The sequence below is a fragment of the Chiloscyllium plagiosum genome, chromosome 29 (genome assembly GCF_004010195.1).
Source record: "Chiloscyllium plagiosum isolate BGI_BamShark_2017 chromosome 29, ASM401019v2, whole genome shotgun sequence".
In the NCBI taxonomy this organism is placed as follows: Eukaryota; Metazoa; Chordata; class Chondrichthyes; order Orectolobiformes; family Hemiscylliidae; genus Chiloscyllium; species Chiloscyllium plagiosum.
In genome coordinates, this window is record NC_057738.1 from 32,561,404 (window position 1) to 32,583,304 (window position 21,901).

General features: G+C 44.4%; 1 protein-coding gene across 5 annotated transcripts in view; it reads left to right on the plus strand.

Moving 5' to 3' along the window:
• Positions 1 to 21,901, plus strand: part of ripk1l (receptor (TNFRSF)-interacting serine-threonine kinase 1, like) — a 70,502-nt gene that overhangs the window by 20,174 nt on the left and 28,427 nt on the right. For 3 of the 5 annotated variants that reach the window (XM_043719460.1, XM_043719459.1, XM_043719458.1), the window contains exons 2-7: positions 7,331 to 7,484; positions 10,413 to 10,550; positions 11,850 to 12,078; positions 14,101 to 14,250; positions 16,365 to 16,441; positions 19,129 to 19,231. In XM_043719460.1, coding sequence (XP_043575395.1) covers positions 7,331 to 7,484; positions 10,413 to 10,550; positions 11,850 to 12,078; positions 14,101 to 14,250; positions 16,365 to 16,441; positions 19,129 to 19,231 — 851 coding nt within the window. Of the gene's footprint in view, positions 1 to 1,867; positions 2,091 to 3,246; positions 3,409 to 7,330; positions 7,485 to 10,412; positions 10,551 to 11,849; positions 12,079 to 14,100; positions 14,251 to 16,364; positions 16,442 to 19,128; positions 19,232 to 21,901 lie in introns of those variants that run through there. The other 2 variants (XM_043719461.1, XM_043719463.1) reach the window with 2 other exon arrangements.

Sequence of the window (21,901 nt, forward strand, 5' to 3'; positions counted from 1 at the left end):
ACTCTATGCTACTCTCTCCTCACCCCCACCCTCCTCTAGCTTATCTCTCCACGTTTCAGGCTCTCTGCCTTTATTCCTGATGAAGGGCTTTTGCCCGAAACGTCGATTTTGCCTGTCCTCGGATGCTGCCTGAACTGCTGTGCTCTTTCAGCACCACTGATCCAGAATCTGGTTTCCAGCATCTGCAGTCATTGTTTTTACCTTCCTGATACCATATTGAAAGCAGCAGGAGTATAGGACCATTTCCAGACAGCCTGTTGAACCATTTAAGTGCTGAAAATGTGTTGCTGGAAAAGCGCAGCAGGTCAGGCGGCATCCAAGAAACAGGAGAATCGACGCTTCGGGCATAAGCCCTTCTTCGGGCATAAGCCCTTCTTCCATCGATTCTCCTGTTCCTTAGATGCTGCCTGACCTGCTGCGCTTTTCCAGCAACACATTTTCAGCTCTGATCTCCAGCATCTGCAGCCCTCATGTCTCCTCGAACCATTTAAGTGAGCAATTGAGGACCACCGACTGTCTCCTTAGTATATTGGCCTTTCCAGCGATGTGGTGTGTTGATGCAGTGGCTCACTCGTGTGGGTAAGACAAGCTGAATTGTAGCATCTTCCGCAAATTGCTCTTTAATGAGTGATCTGAAAATGATGGTGAGGTGACTTACAGGGATTTGGAGGAGAGAGCATTGTTAAATAGTTGCCCCCAAGGTAAGAATGTGCCACCTACTCTCCATGGAATCTCCTTCTGCCAAATCAGGTCCTGCCAACCTGGTCCCAGTCCCATGACACCACATACTTCTGTTTGAATGAGCCTGCAGAACCACTGGGGTGCCCTCTTCCTGGAACTGTAATCTCAGATCTGACCACAATGAGCAGAGGCGCTGTTGAGCCCTCAGCCTGCTGAACCTGCAGCTGGCTGAGGTGGTGGTAGCTTTCCTCTTACAGCCCCAGGACCATTCAATGTGTTGTAATCTTCAAATTACATTCCATCAAAGTGAAACAATCTGAAAGGATGGAGATTTCTTGGATGCTGTGTAATATAGTACGGTTTACAAACATTGCTCAGGTGTACAGTATTTGAATATTGTTGCAAAACTGCATGTTGCTACAGCTTTTCATTTTGCACTCATTAGGCTGAATAGATAAAATGTCAAATCTTAAGCAGTCACAACAATTCATACGACAGCAGGAAAGGGTGCTGGTTCATTGGTAACTCAACTTTTGTTGTCATGGAGAAAACAACAGGCCCCCCAGTATACCGCGGTAATTCAAAAAAGCCAAGGCATGAAGGTATTCCTTTTGTTCGCAGAGAGTAGGTCCCTTTGTTTGAATGTATGTGACCCTTTGTGAGTATAAATGAATGTTATGAGCTCAAAGGTGATAGTGTGGATTTGCGCACTTGTGGTTGCTTAGAAGTGCTGTCTGTTCCTGAAATTACTTTGAATGGTAGATATTTTGCAAGCTCAGGCTGAGGCCGTATACCCTATTTTCAGTCTGTTATGAACAACAAATGCTATGTAATTTATTGAGAAGTACGGTCCATGTACCTGTCATCTCAGCAGTGCTGAAATTCACACACGTCCTTACTTACTGTATGGTAGGTAGAACATCTTCTTGCATTTATTATAATGAGTGCAAGACAAAAAGCTTCAGCAATACCTCAGACTTCTCAGCAATATTACAGTTTGTTGAGGAAAGGATGGTGTGGAAAAAAAGCTGTCTTTGAATATTGTCTTTGAATAATGTCTTTAGATGGTTATAAATGCTAATTCGAGTAGTGAGTAAAATAATCTTTAGTTGGCAATAGTCCGATCTAGCTTTTCTTTCTCTCTCTCCCTCTCTATATATCTCTCTCTCTCTCTCTTTTGCAACAGATACAAAGAAATTGCTAGTTATGAGCAAAAGCTGGGTTAGTGCGGTGAAAGAAAGCTCAGAAAGAGCAGTCATGTCCCTCGATAAAATCCACATTGACTCCAGTGAGCTGATTGAGAAGCAGCCCCTGGATAGTGGAGGATTTGGAATGGTGTCATTATGTTACAGGAAGAATCATGGACTCGTTGTTTTAAAAACAGTGTACACAGGACCACAACGCACAGAGTAAGTATATCCTGAACACGCAACTAAATTAAATGCATTATCCGTAAAGTACTTTCAATTGTTATGGTGTCATGTTTGAAAAGCAGTTTTTAAAATTCATTTATGGCATGTGGATATCGCTGGCGAAACAGCGTTTATGGCCCATCCCTAATTGCCCTGGAGAATTGGTGGGGAGTTTCTTTCTTGAACCGCTGGAGTCCATATGCAATGCAGTTAGACAGGGAGTTCCCGGATTTTGACCCGGCAGCAGTGAAGAAATGGGGATATATTTCCAAATCAGGATGCCGAGTGGTTGGAGGGGAACTTACAGGTGCTAATGTTCCCATGTATCTGCTGCCTTTGTCCTTTCAGATAAAAGTGGTCATGGATGCTGTCTGAGCGTCGTTGGTGGATTTCTACAGTGCATCTTAGAGATGGTGCACGCTGCTGCTACTGAGCGTCAGTGGTGGAGAGAGTGGATGCTTGTGAATGTGGGTTGCTCCATCCTGGATGGTGTCAAACTTCTTGAGCTGCACCCATGCAGGCAAATAATGAAACTTGTGTAAAACAGGAACTTTTTAGGGAAGAGTTTCCTGATGCAGATAGAACACACCCAAAAGTGTGAATCATGCACCTGTCCAACCCCCAAATCACTTTTTTAATATATATATCAAACTTGGGCCAATCCACTCTCTAGCTCACTGCTGCAAAGAGGTGCATGCAGGCTACCTCTTAGACACCGCTCTGCTCCTCAGATATTGGGGCGGGATTTCTTAGGCCTGCCCAGAATGAGAACATAAGATCCAAAAATAATGGATAAAAACAGAAAATGCAAGAGAAGCTCAGCATGGAGAGAGAAACAGTGAATGTTAGAGAGTCTGGTAAGACCCTGGGCCTTCAGACTTCTGAGGATGAGTCATATCAGACTTGAAGTGTTAACTCCTGTCTCTCTCTCCTCTCTTTCTCTCTATCCTGCCGCATCTATGGAGTTTCTACAGCACTTGTTTCTTTTGTTGTAGATCTTATCAGCACCTGGAAACCTCTTGCATTTATTTAGTTCCCAGAAGATGTTGTGCCCTGATGTGCCAGATTCCTGGTACCTGTCCTTGGTACCCGCCATTTTGAAAGTTCAAGGCCTAGCAAGGCTGACCATCCTTGCCATAAGGTGGCCATCTAATTCACTGGGGGTTCATCAAGAACTTTATTGACAATACCCAAAGGAAACTGTCTGGAATTTTCCACGTCGTCCTGTGACTGGCACCTCAGCTGCCTAGGGACGGGCATCCATTGGGAGGCCGAGAGGATTAGAGGGTCCCTCTGTTTGGGCTCACAGTCAAAGGTAACCTCGAAGATTAGTTGCACGGTGCCCCCAACACCACCCCAGCCCAGCCCAGCCCCGCCGTAATGGTTCAGCTGTTGAATCTGCTTCCTATTTGAGAGGTAAAAACAATGACTGCAGATGCTGGAAACCAGATTCTGGATCAGTGGTGCTGGAAGAGCACAGCAATTCAGGCAGCATCCGAGGACAGGCAAAATCGACGTTTCGGGCAAAAGCCCTTCATTAGGAAGGGCCTGATAAAGGGCTTTTGCCCGAAACGTCGATTTTGCCTGTCCTCGGATGCTGCCTGAATTGCTGTGCTCTTCCAACACCACTGATCCAGAATTCCTATATGAGAGTTTGACTTAGTAGCCAACATTTGTAATGTAGGAAACTTGGCAAAAGGTTTGCCAGCATTGTGATGATAACGGGATAGTCTGTGTGTTTTTGAAAGATAACTACCGGTTAGGTTGCTTCACTGGAGTACCAACCTCTACACTGCTGAAAATCTAATCCCAAAGTCCCCATCAAACCAGCAGACAAGGAGGGGGCACTGTGGTAGTTTGGCACACCGACCTCTACACAGCTGAAAACCAACCCAGATCCTAGCTCCCAGCCCTGCCGGTTTTCACTATTCCCCCAGACCTCCCCCTCACTGAGGATGAATGTTCAGTCCTCAGCAAAGGCCTCACTCTCATCCCTCTTAGAATGAGTTCGACTTGCGTTGCAATATTGAACATTTCTTCGGCCACCTCTGCCTCCGGGCCCACTTTTTCAATCAAGACTCCCGCCTGCCCACCCACCGAGATCCCCTTCTCTCGCCTTCAACACACCCTATCCACCTAGATACCCCGTGCTGGTCTGTTACCAGCCCTTGACCTCTTTAATGAGGCGTGACATTGACCGCCTCAACCTGTCCAACCCCACACCCACTCCAACCTCTTGCTCTCGCAACACGCGGCCCTCCACTCCCCCGCTGCTCCAACCCCAACATCACATCAAACCAGGAGACAAGGGGGGTGGGGGGGCGCTGTGGTAGTTTGGCGCACCAACCTCTACACCACTGAAGCCAGTTGCCCTCGCAACACGCGGCCCTCCACTCCCCCGCTGCTCCAACCCCAACATCACATCAAACCAGCAGACAAGGGGGGTGGGGGGCGCTGTGGTAGTTTGGCGCACCAACCTCTACACCACTGAAGCCAGACATCAACTCGCAAACACCTCCTCCTACTGCCCCCTCGACCACAACCTCATCACCTCTGGGGGATCTCCCATCCACTGCGTCTAACGTCACTGTCCATGAACCCCGCACCACCCGATTCTACCTCCTACCGAAAATTCACAAATCTGACTTCCCCAGTTGACCCATTGTCTCAGCCTGCTCCTGTCCTACTGATTTCATCTCTGTATACCTGACACTGTCCTGGCCCTCTTAGCCCAGGAACACCTCGCCTATGTTCGGGACACGCACATCACCTTCTCCATGATTTTCATTTCCCCGGCTCCCTTCACCTTATCTTCACCACAGACATCCAGTCCCTGTACATGTCTATCATCCACAACAAAGGCCTCCAAACCCTCCATTTTTTTCCAGTACCTTTCCACCGACACCCACATCCGCCTGGCTGAACTGGTCCTCACCCTCAACAACTTCTCCTTCCAATCCTCCCACTTCCTCCAAACGAAAGGGGCAGCCATGGGCACCTACATGGGCCCTAGCTATGCCTGCCTCTATTTTGGGTACATGGAACAGTCCATCTTCCGCAGCTACACTGGCACCATCCCCCACCTTTTCCTCCGCTACATCGATGACTGTATCGGCACTACCTCGTGCTCCCATAAGGAGGTTGAACAGTTCATCAACTTTACCAACACCTTTCACCCTGATCTCAAATTCACCTGAACCATCTCAGTCAAATCCCTCCTCTTCCTGGACCTCTCAATCTTCATCTCCGGCGACTGACTAACCATGGACATCTACTGCAAAATCATGGACTCCCACCAGCTACCTGGGCTACATTTCCTACTACCATGCCTCCTGTAAAAGCACCATCCCTTTTATCCCAATTCCTCTGCCTCTGCCGCATCTGTTCCCAGGATGACCAATTCCACCTTGGAAATTCCCAGATGGCCTCCTTCAAAGATTGCAATTTCCCCTCCCACATGGTCGAGAGAATGCCGTCCAGAGAATCTCCTCCACTTCCTGCACCACCACCCTTGAACCCCACCCCTCACAGCGTAACAAGGACAGAACCCCCTGGTTCTCACCTTCCACCCCACCAGCCTCCATATACATTGCATTATCCTACACCACTTCTGCCACCTAGACCCCACCACTAGGGATATATTTACTTCCCCACCCCTATCAGCATTCCAGAGAGACCATTCCCTCCATACCTCCCTTGTCAGATCTACACCCCCACCGGCCCTCACCCCACTCCCGGCACCTTCCCTTGCCACTGCTGGAAGTGCAAAACCTGCGCCCACACCACCCCCCCTCACCTCCATCCAAAGGATCCTTCCATATCTGACAGAAATTTACCTGTGTCTCCACAAATGTCATCTAAGGTATCTGTTGCACCCGATATGGTTTGTTCTACATCAGGGACACAGGACGACAACTTGCGGATCGTTTCAGAGAACATCTCTGGGACAAACACATCAACCAACCCACCGCGTGGCTAAATGCTTCAGCTACCCCTCCCCCTCCAAAGGCATACAGGTCCTGTGCCTCCTCCATTGCCAAACCCTAACCACCTGATGCCTGGAGGAAGAAGGCCACCTCTTCCGCCTTAGGACCCTGCAACCACACTGGATTAATGTGGATTTCACCAGCTTCCTCATTTCCCCTACCCCTCACCTTATCCCAGTCCCAAGCCTCCAACTCGGCACTACCCTCTTGACCTGTCTTTCCCATCTATCTGCTCCACCCTCCTCTCTGACATATCACCTTCTCCCCAAATTTCTTCTGCCTATTGCATTCCCAGCTACCTTTGCCCCAACCCCTCCCATTTATCTCTCAGCCCCCTTGGCCCACAAGCCTCATTCCTGATGAAGGACTTATTCCTGAAATGTTGATTCTCCTGCGCCTTGGAAGTGGCCTGACCGGCTGTGCTTTTCCAGCACGCCACGTCCGACGCTTCACTGGAGTAGTCAGCACAGATTTTTTTGTGGGTTGGGAGTTGAACTCAGAATGTTGTTATTTAGTGGGAGTTGCACTTCCAACTGAGCCACAGCCACTGACGTGTACATTGACCATTCCACATATTTCATTCTTAAGGCCAAATATTTTGCCAGTGGATGATGGTGTAAGCTGGGCTATTGCGAATTGACAGTTCTTTCCAGGATATAGGCCGAGGGCAGAAACCATAGGCATGGATGCTGTTCCTGGCTGGACCCTCAGGCTCTGGCCCAACTCACAGTCAAAAGAAGGTCAACTATAGAGAGCCAACCATCTTGGACCGGAACACAGCAGAATTATAGAAAAGCACAGCCGGTCAGGTAGCATCCAAGGAGCAGGAGAGTCGACATTGCGAGCATAAGCTGTTCATGTCCAATATTCCTGATGAAGACCTTATGCTTGAAACGTAGACTGTCCTGCTCCTCGAATGCTGCCTGACCAGCTGTACTTTTCCAGCACCACACTTTTTGACTCCGTCTTCCAGCAGCTGCAGTCCTTTCTGTCTCTCCCAGAATCCATAGAGCCCCCGGTCCATGGGTATTAAGCCCTGATATACCCTTCTTCCCCAGGTCCTGTTGGTATCAAACACATCCTCACGTTTTGATTATTAAAGGTTGAAACATAACTTTTAAGTTGTGTCACTTTAAGGTGTTACGAAGGAATTTGGAAACAGTTCCGATAGTTCTGCAGCATGTTAAAAAGCTGAACGTGAAACCACCCGATTAATCCAATAGAAGCTTCACCACTTTTTCCATTTTTCAGCTACAATACTTCCCTCCTCAAAGAAGGGAAAATGATGAACGAGTTGAATCATGATCGTATCATAAAGTTGATTGGAGTTATTTTGGAAGATGGCAATTACTCACTTGTTATGGAATTCATGGAGAATGGGAACCTGCTGCAGCTTTTACAAAGTGTAAGTGTCAAAAGTGTGCAATAGTTTCTCACACTGACTGGTTGCAGTGTGTGGGACCACAGCTCATGAACTGCGTGTGAGCTCCAAACAGTGCATGTAAAATGTACAGTACAGCAATGTGATAACGAGCAGAGATATTCAGCTAGAATTACAACTTGACATTAAGCAGGACATCTTGTCTGAATGTTCTTTGCTATATAAATTCAACTATTGTATCATGCAGTGTGTCAATAGAGTGTACGTGAAGGCAAGTGGTCTGTTTGTATAAATCCAGGTTAGAGCATAGATTTGTCGAAAATTGGCACCCAGGATTTAAAGGATAGCTGCAGATGAACTTAGAACAGAAGGCCATTAATTCAGTAGATAAAGGCTAAACTGATGCCTTAACTAATGAGTTCATTAGTTTAGTGAGCTAATGCGTTCATTGAGAGGTGATAAGTGTATTGTAAGTGTCACTAATGAACTTTGAACCTCACGTGAGCTTTTTGCTCCATGAACCTGTTTAAGGATGTTGTGCCACTCCTCTGGACCAGGTAGGACTTGAACCTTGGTCTCTTGTCTCTACTATTACACCTGGGACACTACTATTACACCACAAGAGCCCTAAGTTTAGTGAACCGAAGCCCTCAGATCTCCCCACTTTAGCTGGTGGAATTTAAATTGAATTAAATTAATTTTAAAAATGTGGAACTGGTGGCTGTGAAAATATTGATGCTGTAAAACCCATCAGGTTTACTGATGTTTGCCATCCTTACCTAGTTTGGCCGACCCATCGCATATGTAGCTGATGGATTGTTAATCTTCTGAAGTAGACCAGCAAGCTACTCCGTCCAAAGAAACTTGTAGCATCACTATTACTTAATATTCTTATTCCATTCTATATAATTATGCTGCATGCATATATTCAATTTATTTCTCTGTCTCTGACTCTCTCTGTCTCTGTCTGTCATTGCAAGGGAGCTTATTATTCATTTGAGCTATTAAAATCGGCATTAGCCAGTGCATTCTCTTTGAGCGCTGATGGTGCTTATTTCTTGAACAAGTGTGTTTAGTTAATGCAGGTATGAACCCGTTCCTTAAATCCAGGTGCCCTGGGTTTATCATGTTCAGTTTCTCAGTTAGTGGTAGCTGGGGATTTTGTCTGCTGCCTTTTTTTTCCCCTGGGACTGGAGCAGGTGCGATGGGACTGGGGACAGTCCACTGTGTCCACAACCATCCTTGCTGCTCTTGGATTTTCTGTTAAAAGTGAGGATTGCTTAAGCTTCTGTAAGAAGCCGTGTGGTGGAGATGCTATCAGTCGGCACTGAAGATTTTGTCCAATGTTAGTGTTCATTCCCTAACAAAAGCCTTGTGAGTGCTTATGGACCTACGGGATTAACTCTTTGTTTGGTCACTGAAGGTCGTAGGTGGCGATGGAATGAACTTTTCATCTTGGCTGATGCTATTTCATAAGCCTCAGCATTGTACCTGCACAAATCCAGGGGCACTGAGGTATTTGACATTACCTCCTCAACTGGAGGGAGCATGGATCAGAGGCTGAACCTGATACCTCTCGCCTGCCCTGCGTGTCTCCGCACCATTGGCAGAAATGCTTTCCTATAAATGATTCAGTAACTGGCCATATTAAACACTTGAAAGAATCACTCCCCAACAAGCAGTCTCCTCGCATGTTACAGAGGTGGTCCCATTTACAGAATTCCTCTGGGTGTTCAACACTTCAACAATGGAGATACCTTGGGCTACAGTGTCGACAATTCTTCACTGTCAGGATACTTTGAGTCACAGTTCAGTGTCTTACTGGCCAAGTCTTACTGTCCTACTCTTTTAAAATGAAGACAAATGGAAGTAAACCTCCCTTGACACTGTCCCCTTCAGACTGTTTTTTGGAGAGGTGATGGCCTAGTGGTATTATCACTCGACTGTTAGTCCAAAGACGAAGATCATGTTCTGGGGGCGTGGGTTTGAATCATACCATGATAGATGGTGGAATTTGAATTCAATAAAAATCTGGAATTAGGAGTCTAATGGTGACCATTACTCTTTGCTGCTTGCCAATTGTCAGGAAAATCCCATCTAGTTAACTAATGTCCTTTAGGGAAGGCAACTGCCATTCTGACCTGGTCTGGCCTCCATGTTGACTCCAGACCTGTAGCAATGTGGTTAACTCTTAACCGTCCTGTGGGCAATTAGTAGTTAGGCAATAAATTATGAACAATGACACCCTCATCCCATGAATGAATTTATAAAAAAATCACTCCCAGGACTGATGGGGTTAGATACAGAGTAAAGCTCTCTCTCTACTCTTTTAAACTGAAGTTACTCTTTTCAGCTGAAACGAACCTGAAAATAATGCTTTCTTGAAACTGTCCCCCGCAAACACTCCCAGGACAGGGACAGTTCAGGGTGAGATACAGAGTGAAGCTCCATCTGCTCTTTTAAACTGAAAGTACAAGTTTTCTCGACTCTTTCAAACTCAATGTAAGGTTCTCTCTACTCTTTTAAACTAAAAGTAGATGGAAAGTAAAGTTCTGTCTAGGCTGTCCTCATCAAACAGTCCTATGACAGGGGCAGCACAGGCTTAAATACAGATAAAGCTCCCTCTGTTATTTTGAACTAATAGTATACTGATAATTAAGATTTAAAATTAAAATTAACTGAAAACAAAGTTCCATTGATACTTCCTCTCAAAACCTTTGCAAAATGCATTTGCTTTTTTCATGAACCACATTCTTAAGGCTTAAATTAAAACTTACATAAATGTCGCAATGAGACCCAAAATGCCTTCCATATTTCACAGGATTGGAAACCAGGATAATCAAAGACCCGGAGTGTCTTTGCAGCAACCTTATTGGTTCCGCCGTCAGTGTTTTACCATGTGGAGGAGCCAATGGTTTTCTTTCATTTGCCTTCCATTTACTTTGATTCCAGGTACCTATCCCATTATCCGTGAAAGGAAGAGTAATCCTGGAAATCATTGAAGGAATGTCTTATTTGCATGAAATGCGTATTGTGCACAAAGATTTAAAACCTGAAAATATCTTGGTGGACGCAGATTATCATATCAAGGTAAAATAGAGTAATCATTTGCCTTTCAATGTTGCAAAACTACTATTTACTGTTTTGATTTCCAACCTAACTTTTGAGTGTTGAGCTAATTCGTGTGTTGAAAGGAGGCCTTGAATGTGGTAACCCAGTGATGATGTTACGACGGGAATAATCCAGAAGTGAGGGTTAATCATGCTTCACATGGAAAGTATGTTTGAGGCCTTGGACAGTGTTACACATTCTGTGATTGCTGGGGAAGGTGACGTGGAGAGAGTTCACCATGCATTTCTGATAGCTCAGCTGTTATGTGCAAAGCCTCAATAACTTATAGTGAAGAACCTCCAGAAATTTACGCTCCTACTTATTCACTGGTGGAGCACTACTGATAAGGCCAAGACAGAAAGCAAACATTTACAATTGTTTGAAGTCATGACATTAATAAGAAAGACCTGACGATAAAAGGCTGGATAGGCTGGAACGTCTTTTCACTGGAGCATAGGAGGCTGAGTCGTGACCTTCTAGAAGTTTATAAAACAATGAGAGGTATAGATAGAGTTAATGGTAGGTGTCTTTTTCCTAAGATGGAGGATATCATGACTAGGGGGCACACTTTTAACGTGAGAGGAGAGAGATTTAAAAAAGACGAGGGGCAAATATTTTAGAGGGTGATTCGCATGTGGAATTAACTTCCTGACGAAGTGGTGGATATGTGTACAATTACACTTAAAAGGCCATTTTGGGTAAGTACATGAATAGAAGAGCTTTGGAGGGATATGAGCCAGGATCAGGCAGGTGGGACTGGTTTAGTTTGGGATTATGTTTGGTATGGACTGGTTGGACTGAAGGGTCTGTGTTTATGCTGTATGACCCTCTGACTGTAAGGTGTGTTTCTTTTTAAGCTGGTTAGTGGCAATACAGATATTGACAGACAGATGACAGGTCCCTGACTTTCTTTTCATCCAATTTGTAATGAATGTCTGCTTTAAAAAATACTGATTGCAGGCCTCTTTAGCCCAGAGGAGTGCCGTGCAAACACTGTGTTCCTAAGCAGGAATCGCCACAAGTGAAGGAAGTGCGGGTCAGTAGTCGATACTGCAGTGTTGTGGCCCCAGTTGTCCTCTGCCTTATATCCATGTGGGATGGATAAGGTTCACCAGTCTAAACATTCATCCAGAAATACCAGTGCGTCATTTTGATTCCTATGGTTACGGGGGTTTTAAAGATCAGGAAATGTTGAAGTACGGTTTGTCTGCAGTTCTGCATTGCATTTTATTTAACCCTTTCTCAACCAGTGATTTGTCCTTTATCTTCTGTCTCTAGATAGCAGACCTAGGGGTGGCAATTTTTAAAACCTGGAGTCGACTGACCACTGAAGAGCAAAGGAGAAGGAGCCAGATGGGCTCAAAGTTGCAGAACAACGCAGGCACATTGTCCTACCTAGCACCAGAACATCTGCATTCACTGAATACCAAGGCCACGGACAAGTCTGACGTGTACAGTTTTGCCATTGTAGTATGGGTGATCCTAACCAACAAAGAGCCATATGAAAGTATGTTGTCCATTCTGAATAGTGCACCTTGCAGACTATCTGTCAGCATCGCATTCTTTGGACATTATTGCTTGTGTCTTTCTCAACATAATTGCTAAAGGAAAGCTGTATCTGAACAATATTTAGCAATGAGAAATGCAAAAGAAATATTTGTGTGGTACTACATCAAGTGTGGTCAGTGTAGCCTTGGTGTGCCTGTATAAAGCCTTCACTGATCAAGAGAAAGGATTCAGAAAATATTTGAACTATAGCGAGAGGCCGAATAGGCTTGGGGTGCTGTCCCTGGAGCTTCGGAGGCTGAGGGGTGACCATATAGAGGTTTGTAAAATCATGAGGGACATGGATAGGATAAATAGACAAAGTCTTTTCCCTGGGATGGGAGAGTCCAGAACTAAAGGGCATAGGTTTAAGGAATATTTAAAAGGGACCTAAGGGACAACTTTTTCTCACAGAGGGTGGTGCATGTATGAAATAAGCTGCCAGAGAAAGTGATAGGGGCTGGTACAATGACAACATTTAAAAGGCATCTGCATGGGTATATGAATAAGAAGGGTTTAGAGGGATATGGGCCAAATGGGACTAGGTTATGTTAGGATATCTGGTTGACATGAACAAGTTGGACCGAAAGGTTTGTTTCTGTGTTGTGATGTCAAGTTGCGGCTGTACAGGACATTCGTTAGGCCACTGTTGGAATATTACGTGCAATTCTGGTCTCATTCCTATCGGAAAGATGTTGTGAAACTTGAAAGGGTTCAGTAAAGATTTACAAGGATGTTGCCAGGGTTGGAGGATTTGAGCTATAGGGAGAGGCTGAACAGGCTGGGGCAGTTTTCTCAGGAGCGTCGGAAGCTGAGGGGTGACCGTATAGAGGTTTACAAAATCATGAGGGGCATAGATAGTATAAATAGACAAAATCTTTTCCCTGGGGTGGGGGAGTGCAGAACTAGAGGGCATAGGTTTAGAGTGAGAGGGGAAAGATATAAAAGGGACCTAAGGGGCAACTTTTTCATGCAGAGGATGGAATGTGGATGGAGTGAGCTGCCAGAGGAAGTGGTGGAGGCTGGTACAACTGCAACATTTAAAAGGCATTTGGATGGGTATATGAATAGGAAGGATTTGGAGGGATATGGGCCGGGTTCTGGCAGGTGGGACTAGATTGGGTTGGGATATCTGGTCGGCATGGACGGGTTGGACCGAAGGGTCTGTTTCCATGCTGTACATCTCTATGACTCTAAGTGCTTTAGGACATGGGTTCAAGGTGAGAGAGGAGACATACAAAAGGGTTCAGGGGAGCAACCTTTTCAGACAGAGGGCAGTGAATGTCTAGAAGGGAATGTTAGAGGTCATGGTGGAGGTGAGGACAATTTTGTAATTTAAGAAACATTTGGACAGGTACATGGATGGGATAAGTTATGGACCCAAATCAGGCAAATGGGGCTAGTTTAATTGTGAAAACTGGACAGCATGGACACATTGGGCCAAAGGGCCTGTCTCTAAACTGTATACCTCTCTGCCTATGACTCGAAGTGGGGGAAGTAATAAAGATTTTTACATTTGGAAATCCTGCCATAATTTTGCTCAGTGTTGTATCTGGACAGTTGGAACTTGGATAAAGACCTAAAGAGAAAACTTTGGAGGGTCATGGGGGAAAAGACAATGGAGTGAGACTAACGGAGTTGTTCTTATAGAGGGCCAGCATTAACCTAACGGCCTCCTGGGCTGTCACTATTGTATAATTTTAACTCTGAATCTCTCAAGTGATGAAGATCAAAGCAACGTGAAAGTGATTTCCCACCGTCAGAAACTTGGCACCTTTATTCATTGGTGTGACTGTCCAGGTGATTGTAAAGTTGAATGTGAGCACAACTGTCACTTTCATGGGGTCCAGCCTGAACCCACCAAACCAAAAGCAAATTTTCGTCTGATTTTGTTTGACAACCATTTGCTGGCCTACTGTTTCTAAAAATACCCACCTTCTAATTCCATTGTGTATGATATGCTTTTCTTCATATATCTCTGCAGATGCACTGAACAATTCGCAGGTTTGCCAGCTGGTTCTCCGTGGAGAACGGCCTGATATGAATGATATTCCTGTTGACAGCCCCGAATGCGTTGTTTCTTTAATGAAGCAGTGTTGGGAAAATGAGCCCGAGAAGAGGCTGACTTTTGTAGGTGAGCTGTTCCCTTGAGCTCTGACTGTTTCTGAGGAGACCCTCCGCCGACTTTGGAAGACGGTTAGCTCAGTTGGCAGGGTGGCTGGTCAGCAACGCAGAGTGATGCCAATGGCGCGGGTTCATTACCCGAACCGGCTGAGGTCACCGTGAAGGTCCTGCCTTCACAGCCTCGCCTGAGATGTGGTGACCCTCAGGTTAACAGTCATGTTTCTCTCCCATGAGAAAGCAGCCCTCTGAGACTGAGGTGACTTCAGCATTGCTTTCACCCTGGCTCACCTTCTACCAATCTGTGACTGATGATCCAGAAGTGATTGACTGCCCAGCCTTTTGATTAAAGAACTTTATGAATTGCACAAGTAAAATATAAATGTTAAAGCCTTCAATCAGTTTAAGGAGTATTTCAAACACAGCACTGGATTTGGATGTGTAGCATTTGATGGTGTCACCCATTAGGATTTGTCATAGATCCGTCATTGTTGGCAAATACTCACTAATGAGTATGATTGTCCACCTAAGAAATTCTCTGTCTCAGGTCCTGTGTTCTGTGTGGCTGAATCCTAGAGCTGTATCGCTGACCACTCATTTGGCAGGTGTTTACAGGGATGGAATTTGGCCTTGACCTTGAGATCATTGGCATTCCTTTCACTGGTTCCTTTTCTCTACTTCCTCTTGCTACTGGATGTTCTCAAAGAGTTGAGTCCCTTCCTACAGTAGCTTCCTCCAAGTCAAGTTCATCTGAACAAGGGTTTCTCACGAGTTGACATCTATGTTACAGTTCTTGAGGGAAGCATTCAGGGAGTCTTTGAAACACTCACTTTATCCTCCTCTTGAGTTCCTTGAGTTGGGGGAAGAAGATTTGCTTTGGCAGTCAGAACGTGGTCATTCTAAGCATGTGGCTGATCAGGTGGAGTTGGTTTCAATGACCATGGCCTTGATGCTAGTGCGTTGATCCAATGGTGTCAGTAATTCCCATCAATGGACTGAGTATCTTTACTTTTACAAGAGGATTGAATAACAGCCCAGCCAGAGGATGGAGCAACAACAGTCAAGGCTAGATATGCATTCTAGTTTTGCATGCAGGCATGTTTTTCAATCCAAATAACACTTGAGAAGGTAAAGTTTGGTTTGAATCATCAGTTCTTTTAAAGCAGTCAGGTGAAAGATAACAAGCAGTAGATGTTGTCTGAGTCACGTGGTTTCTTCAGGATAACTTGTACTATCAAAAGAAGGTGGTGGTGGTACCTCTAAGTTTAAGATGGTGGTGTAGTGGCAATGACAAAGGATTAATAACTCAATAACCCGAGTTACTGTCCAGGGGACACAGTTGAAATCTCACTAGCGATGGAAATGAAACCTCAGTTATTCAAGGCTGAGATGGACAGATTCTTAATTAATGAGGAAATCAAGGGTTTGAGGAAGGCAGGAAAGTGGAGTCGAGGATTATCAGATTAGCCTTGATTTCAGTTGGCGGGCTGAAGACTTGATGGGCTGAAGGACCTTTCTTCCGCTCCTAGCTCTTCTGGTCTATAACTGTTCTCCTTTGATAAAATGTCAACAGAGTATTTTCTGGACCATATCCTATCTGCCTGGAATCTGCATCTGCTCATTGTATTTCGTGGCCTGACTGAAGCTGTAGTAATTTGGGTTTGAACTTCTAAAAGCCTCTGTCAATAGGAGTAGTTTTAATTTTGGACTCTCTCTTTTTTTGTATTTTTCTTTTACATTTTCTTAAAAAAAAATCAATGAAAGGGACACTTATACAAATTTTAACATGTGCACTCAGTTCAATATCGGGTATATTACATCATCTGACCAACTCCCCCCCCCAAAAAGGTCTGTCCTTCTTCTACATTACCCCCCTCACAGAGCAAAGGTTAAAATAGTTTTGCAAAATGTTGGTGAAATATCCTTCTGAAAGCTCAGACTTGCCTAATGTTGAGATTCCTGTAAAAAGAAGGTTCCATTTACCATAACAACCCACATCCTGACCAAGTGCTATTTGGGAGAAACCCCTATTTTTGTAAAAGCACAAAACCAATGCTTTCATTCTAATCTTTTGTGTAACATTGCTGAAAAATAATTGCTTGCGTATAACAACTTCCTCTCTTTCAGGTTGTGACTTGCAATTCCGACCATTCTATGAAGGAAATCTACTTCAAATTATTGGTCCAGATTTGACAAAATTAAGAGTGCGTATTATTCCAAAAAGTGTGATCAAATATGCAACATTAATTTTGTAATGTAATTTTGATGTCTATTTTTTTTAAGAAAGGGTCCTAATAATGTTTATCTTTTCCAAAGTGAAGATGAAAAGACATTTTTGTGTTAATCTGCCAATCGCAGCTAAGGTGTTAGTAATGCACTGAACGTTACCAGCTAGCTTTAATCAGAATTTTGAACTTTACATTGATGTATAATTTTTCTATATTATGTGTGTGTATATATATATAAATTCTCATAGGACATAGGTGTTACTGGCAAAGCCAGCCTTTAGTACCCATCCCAAATTGCCCATGAACTAAACAACTTCTGGGCAATTTCAGAGTACATTACTGTCTGTCTCAATACACACGTAGGTCAGACTAGGTAAGGTTGGCAGATTTCCTTCCCCTGAAACACAGGCTTTTCAAATGCAATCAGCAATGTTTCTTTGGTGCATAGTCACCCTTAGTGAGACTGGCTGTACATTCCAAATTTTATTCACTCATTTGAATTTAAATTCCTTCAAGGATGTGAACTCATGGTTTGGGGTTTGACAGTATACTGATATTAGCATGATGCAAAAGCCTGGTAAAGTGTTAAAATAACACTTTACGGAAAAGCAGTTGATAAACTGGTCAAAGAAGATTTTGGTGAAAGTGTTTATGGAGGAACTGGCAAACTTAATAGTTTTAGAGATTTAACATTTTAGATAATTGAAGGGGTTAATTTGCGAAAGTCAGAAAGAAACTGAGCCGAACAATTTTGGAAATGTAAGAATTTGAGACTAATACAGAAGAGTATTAATGGTTAGGGTGGAGGTAGTACAGATTTGTAGATGACACACAGTGGGAGCAGTTTATAAATAGGAGATGAAATGGTTGAAGACTGAGTTAAAACATTTGGACCATGTATTTTTAAGGCCTGTTGGGATTCACTTAACAACGTTAAGATTGGATTCATCAAGGAAATATTGATAAAACTCTTTATTTGTTTTTATGGGATATGGGAGTTGCTGGTTGGGCTAGAATTTATGACCCATCTCCAGTTTCCTTGAGAAGGTGGTAGTGAGCTGCCATCTTGAACCACTGCAGCCCATGTACATAGGACCACCACACCATTAGGGAGGGAATTCCAGGTCAATTTTGTTCCAGTGACACTGAGTAAATGGCAATGTATTTCCAAGTCAGGAGAGTGAGTGGCTTGGAGTGGAACTTGCTCTAAGTGCATCTCCCAGTCTGCCAACTCCTCTACACAAGGGGCAAGGACTGCAATCTCATGGAAACATCACAAGTACCCCTCCAAATCACAAGTTATCCTGTGAGAGGCTTAAGTCTGGATCAAATCCATGGACCCCATTACTTAAAGCGACGTAACTGTTGTAGGAGTAACTGAGTAAAACCACCAGCTACTGAGTGAAGCAGGCCCGCTATTACCTTCTCAGAGCAACTAACCTGAGCAATGGATGCAGTCTTGCAGCACCTTCCACAGTGTTTATTTTTGAAAAGATTGCTGTTTGTGACTCCTTCCTGTACGAATGCCATCTTTGCTGACATAATGGTGACCACCTGAGAAAGAAATTGTTCATTCATGCAATGTGGCAGCACTGGCTGGGCCAGCATTTATTGCCCATCCCAAATTGCCCCAGAGGGCAGTTAAGAGTCAACCACATTGCTGTGGGTCTGGAGGCACACATAGGCCGAACCAGGTAAGGATGACATTTTCCTTCCCGAAGTGACCTAAGTGAACCGGATGGGTCTTTCTGACAATCAACAATAGTTTCATGATTGTCATTAGTTCCTTAATTCCAGGTTGTTTTTATTGAATTAAGTTTCCATGGTAAGATTCAAACTGGTCCCCAGAGGATTACCTGAATCTCTGGATTAAAATTCTGGTGGTAATGCCACTAGGCCATCACCATGCCTGTGGGATGTGAAGTCCTTTGCAATGTCCCAAGTATGGAGTAAAGTCCCATGGGGCGGCATGGTGGCACAGTGGTTAGCACTGCTGCCTCACAGCGCCTGAGACCCGGGTTCAATTCCCGCCTCAGGCGACTGACTGTGTGGAGTTTGCACATTCTCCCCGTGTCTGCGTGGGTTTCCTCCGGGTGCTCCGGTTTCCTCCCACAATCCAAAGATGTGCTGGTCAGGTGAATTGATCATGTTAAATTGCCCATGGTGTTAGGTAATGGGTAAATGTAGGGGTATGGGTGGTTTGCGCTTCGGCGGTGTGGACTTGTTGGGCCGAAGGGCCTGTTTCCACACTGTAATGTAATCTAATCTAAAAAAAAAGTAAATGTTCAATTTCATGAAACTGTGCCACACTTGCAAAATGTAATGGGAGCTGATTGTTGGGACAATTACTGAGAATAATTAGCAGACATGGTAAACTCAGGATGTTCATTAGGAAAAAGAGAAATAAAGACATCTTTGTACTGATAAGACACTTTTCATATTCACTAGAATTGTTGAGATATTCTGAGATGCCTTTATATTGTCAGTTACTTCTCAAGGGCAGTGAATGTTGCTTTGTAGAATGTATCATGAATTTCTCCTCAAAGCTGAGCTACTTACAATCAATAACCCACAGTCAGGTTCTGGGAGGTAGTTATGTAGCTGATTCCATGGCCTTACAATGGAATTCATGTCGCCTTTTGCCTCTCTCTTAACCACGTCAGGTATTATCGCTGAAGAAACCAACGGCTCCAAAGCAGCTAGTGAAAAGGATGCAGTCTTTGCAAGTGGATTGCGTTGCTGAAATGCCAGAAACTCCGACAAAAGGTAATTCTTTTGTGCATTAGCCACATTATTTTAAGGTGTGAACAAGATGCAATGTTAATTGGGGTGTATTAATTCACTTTTGAAGAATTTTACGCTGAATCAAAGGTTAACTGTTTGTTGTGACTTTTGATTTTAGGCATCAGATAAAGAAAGTTACTTGGTTCCTCTGTATAACCATGTTGGCCTGCTCCTGTTTCCCTCTCCTGTCCATCTCCTGAAGGTGCTGCATTAGTTTCACCCATGCAGGTACCTTGGTGTGTTCATATAATGAATGGCAGTGGAGCGTGATAAAGAAAGGCAGGCTTGCATCAATATCTTGCCTTTCACAAACTCAACTTTGGTTGGTGCTGGGCCCATTGCTGTTTGTTATCTATATCAATGATTTGGATGAGAAAGTACAAGGTATGATTAGTAAGCTTGCTGATGACACTAAAATAGGCGGTATCATGGACAGTGAGGAAGGTTCTCAGAAATTGCAGCAGGACCTTGGTCAGCTGGGGAAGTGGGCCGAGAAATGGCAAATGGAGTTTAATGTAGGTAAGTGTGAGGTCTTGCATTTTCGAAAGTCAAATCAATGTGGGAGTTTCATAGTCAATGGTAGAGCCTTAAGGAGTGTAGGGGAACAGAGGGATCTTGAAGTTCACGGTACGATTCTCTGAAGGGGAGTCACAAGTAGACAGAACAGTGAAGAAGGCTTTTGGCACACTGACCTTCATCAGTCAAGGCATTGAGTATAGAAGTTGAGAAGTTATATTGCAGTTGTACAGGATGTTGGTGAAGCACCACTTGGAGTATTGTGTTCAGTTTTGCTCACCTTGTTAGAGAAGGATGTTATTAAACTGGAAAGAGTGCATAAGAAATTTACAAGGATGTTGCCAGGACTCAAGGGTCTGAGTTATCGGGAGAGGCTGGACAAGCCGGAACTTTTTTATTTAGAGCTTAGGAGACTGAGAAGGGACCTTATTGAGGGGTATAAGATCATGGGAGGCATGAAAAGTGTGAATGCACTCAGTCTTTTTCCCTGGGTTGGGGAGTCAAGGACTAGAGGGCCCCAGTTTAAGGCTAGAGGGGAAAGAATGAAAGGGAACCTGAGGGGCAACATTTTCACATGGAGGTTGGCACACATATGGAATGAGCTGCCAGCGGAAGTGTTTGAGGCGGGTACATTAATAACATTTAAAAGGCATTTAAACAAATACATGGATAGGAAGGGTTTAGAAGGATATGGGCCAAGTGCAGGGAAATGGGGTCAGCATGGGGACATTTTGCTCTGCAGGGACCAGTTTGGGCCAAAGGGCCTATCTCTGTGCTGTAGGACCCTATGACTCTAAGTTGGCCCCAAACTGCTTTCCATACAACAAAATGTCTTTGAATTGTAGCCTTTGTTATAATTTGAGAAACCTTGCACTCAGAGAGCTATGTGATGACAGCTAGTCAATCAGATCCTTCATTGAAATCTGTATAAGTGTAGGTGTGTCAGTTAGCTCAGTTGGTCGGTTGGCTGATTTGTCTTGCAGAGTGATGTCAACAGCGCAAGTTCAGTTTTCACACCAGCTGAGGTTACCGTGAAGGTCCCCCCCTTCTTGCACTCGCCCCCGGCCTGAGGTGTAGTGACCCTCAGGTTAAACCGCCACCAGTCGTCTCTGTGTAATGAGAGAGAGAGCAGCCCTATGATCCTCTGGGATGATGATGACTTTATCTAAATATTGGCCAGACATGAGCTGGACTACTCTGCTAATCTCTAAGAGTTGTGCCATGGGGGTAGTGAACCCACCGGAGACAGTAGACAGTTTGAAGTCTCATCTGAAGGACATCATCTTGACATTGAAACACTTTCCTTATTCCGCGTGGAGCGTATTGACTCCTGGGATAATGTCTCCAACATGGGACTTGAACCCACAACTCCAGCAAGACTGCTGCTAAGTGAGTTATAGCGGGTCCTTCCCTTGTTGTCTGCCCATACCTACGTTTCCAGCACAGCCACTGAATAATGATCAGGAGTAAGGTCTCTGACCATTCTGACTTCCACATCAGAGTGAGTGAGGCTGAGACAGTGCTCCTACTGTTACACTGGCTGTAGTCAGTAACTCCAGTACAGTCCCGGTATTTTAATTGGGATCATCACTGGAGGACCCACTCATCATCATCACAGTTGAACCACTGCAGAACCTTTTGATCACTTCCCATAATGTCGTAGGGATCTACAGAAAAAGGCCTCTTGACCCATCACATCTGCGCTGGTCGAAAACAACTACAGTATCTAATTATTGTCCATGATGTGGAGGTACCGGTGTTGGACTGGGGTAGACAAAGTTAAAAATCACACAACACCAGATTATAGTCCAACAGGTTTATTTGGCAGTACTAGCTTTCAGAGCACAACTCCTTTATCAGGTTAGCTAGTAGCATTTGAACTAGAACATAGAACATTACAGCGCAGTACAGGCCCTTCGGCCCAGGATGTTGGGCCGACCTGTGAAACCAATCTGAAGCCCATCTAACCTACACTATTCCATTTTCATCCACATGTTTAGTCAATGAACATTTAAATGCCCTTAAAGTTGGCGAGTCTACTACTGTTGCAGGCAGGCCGTTCCATGCCCCTACTACTCTGAGTAAAGAAACAACCTCTAACATCTGTCCTATATCTAAAAACCCCTCAATTTAAAG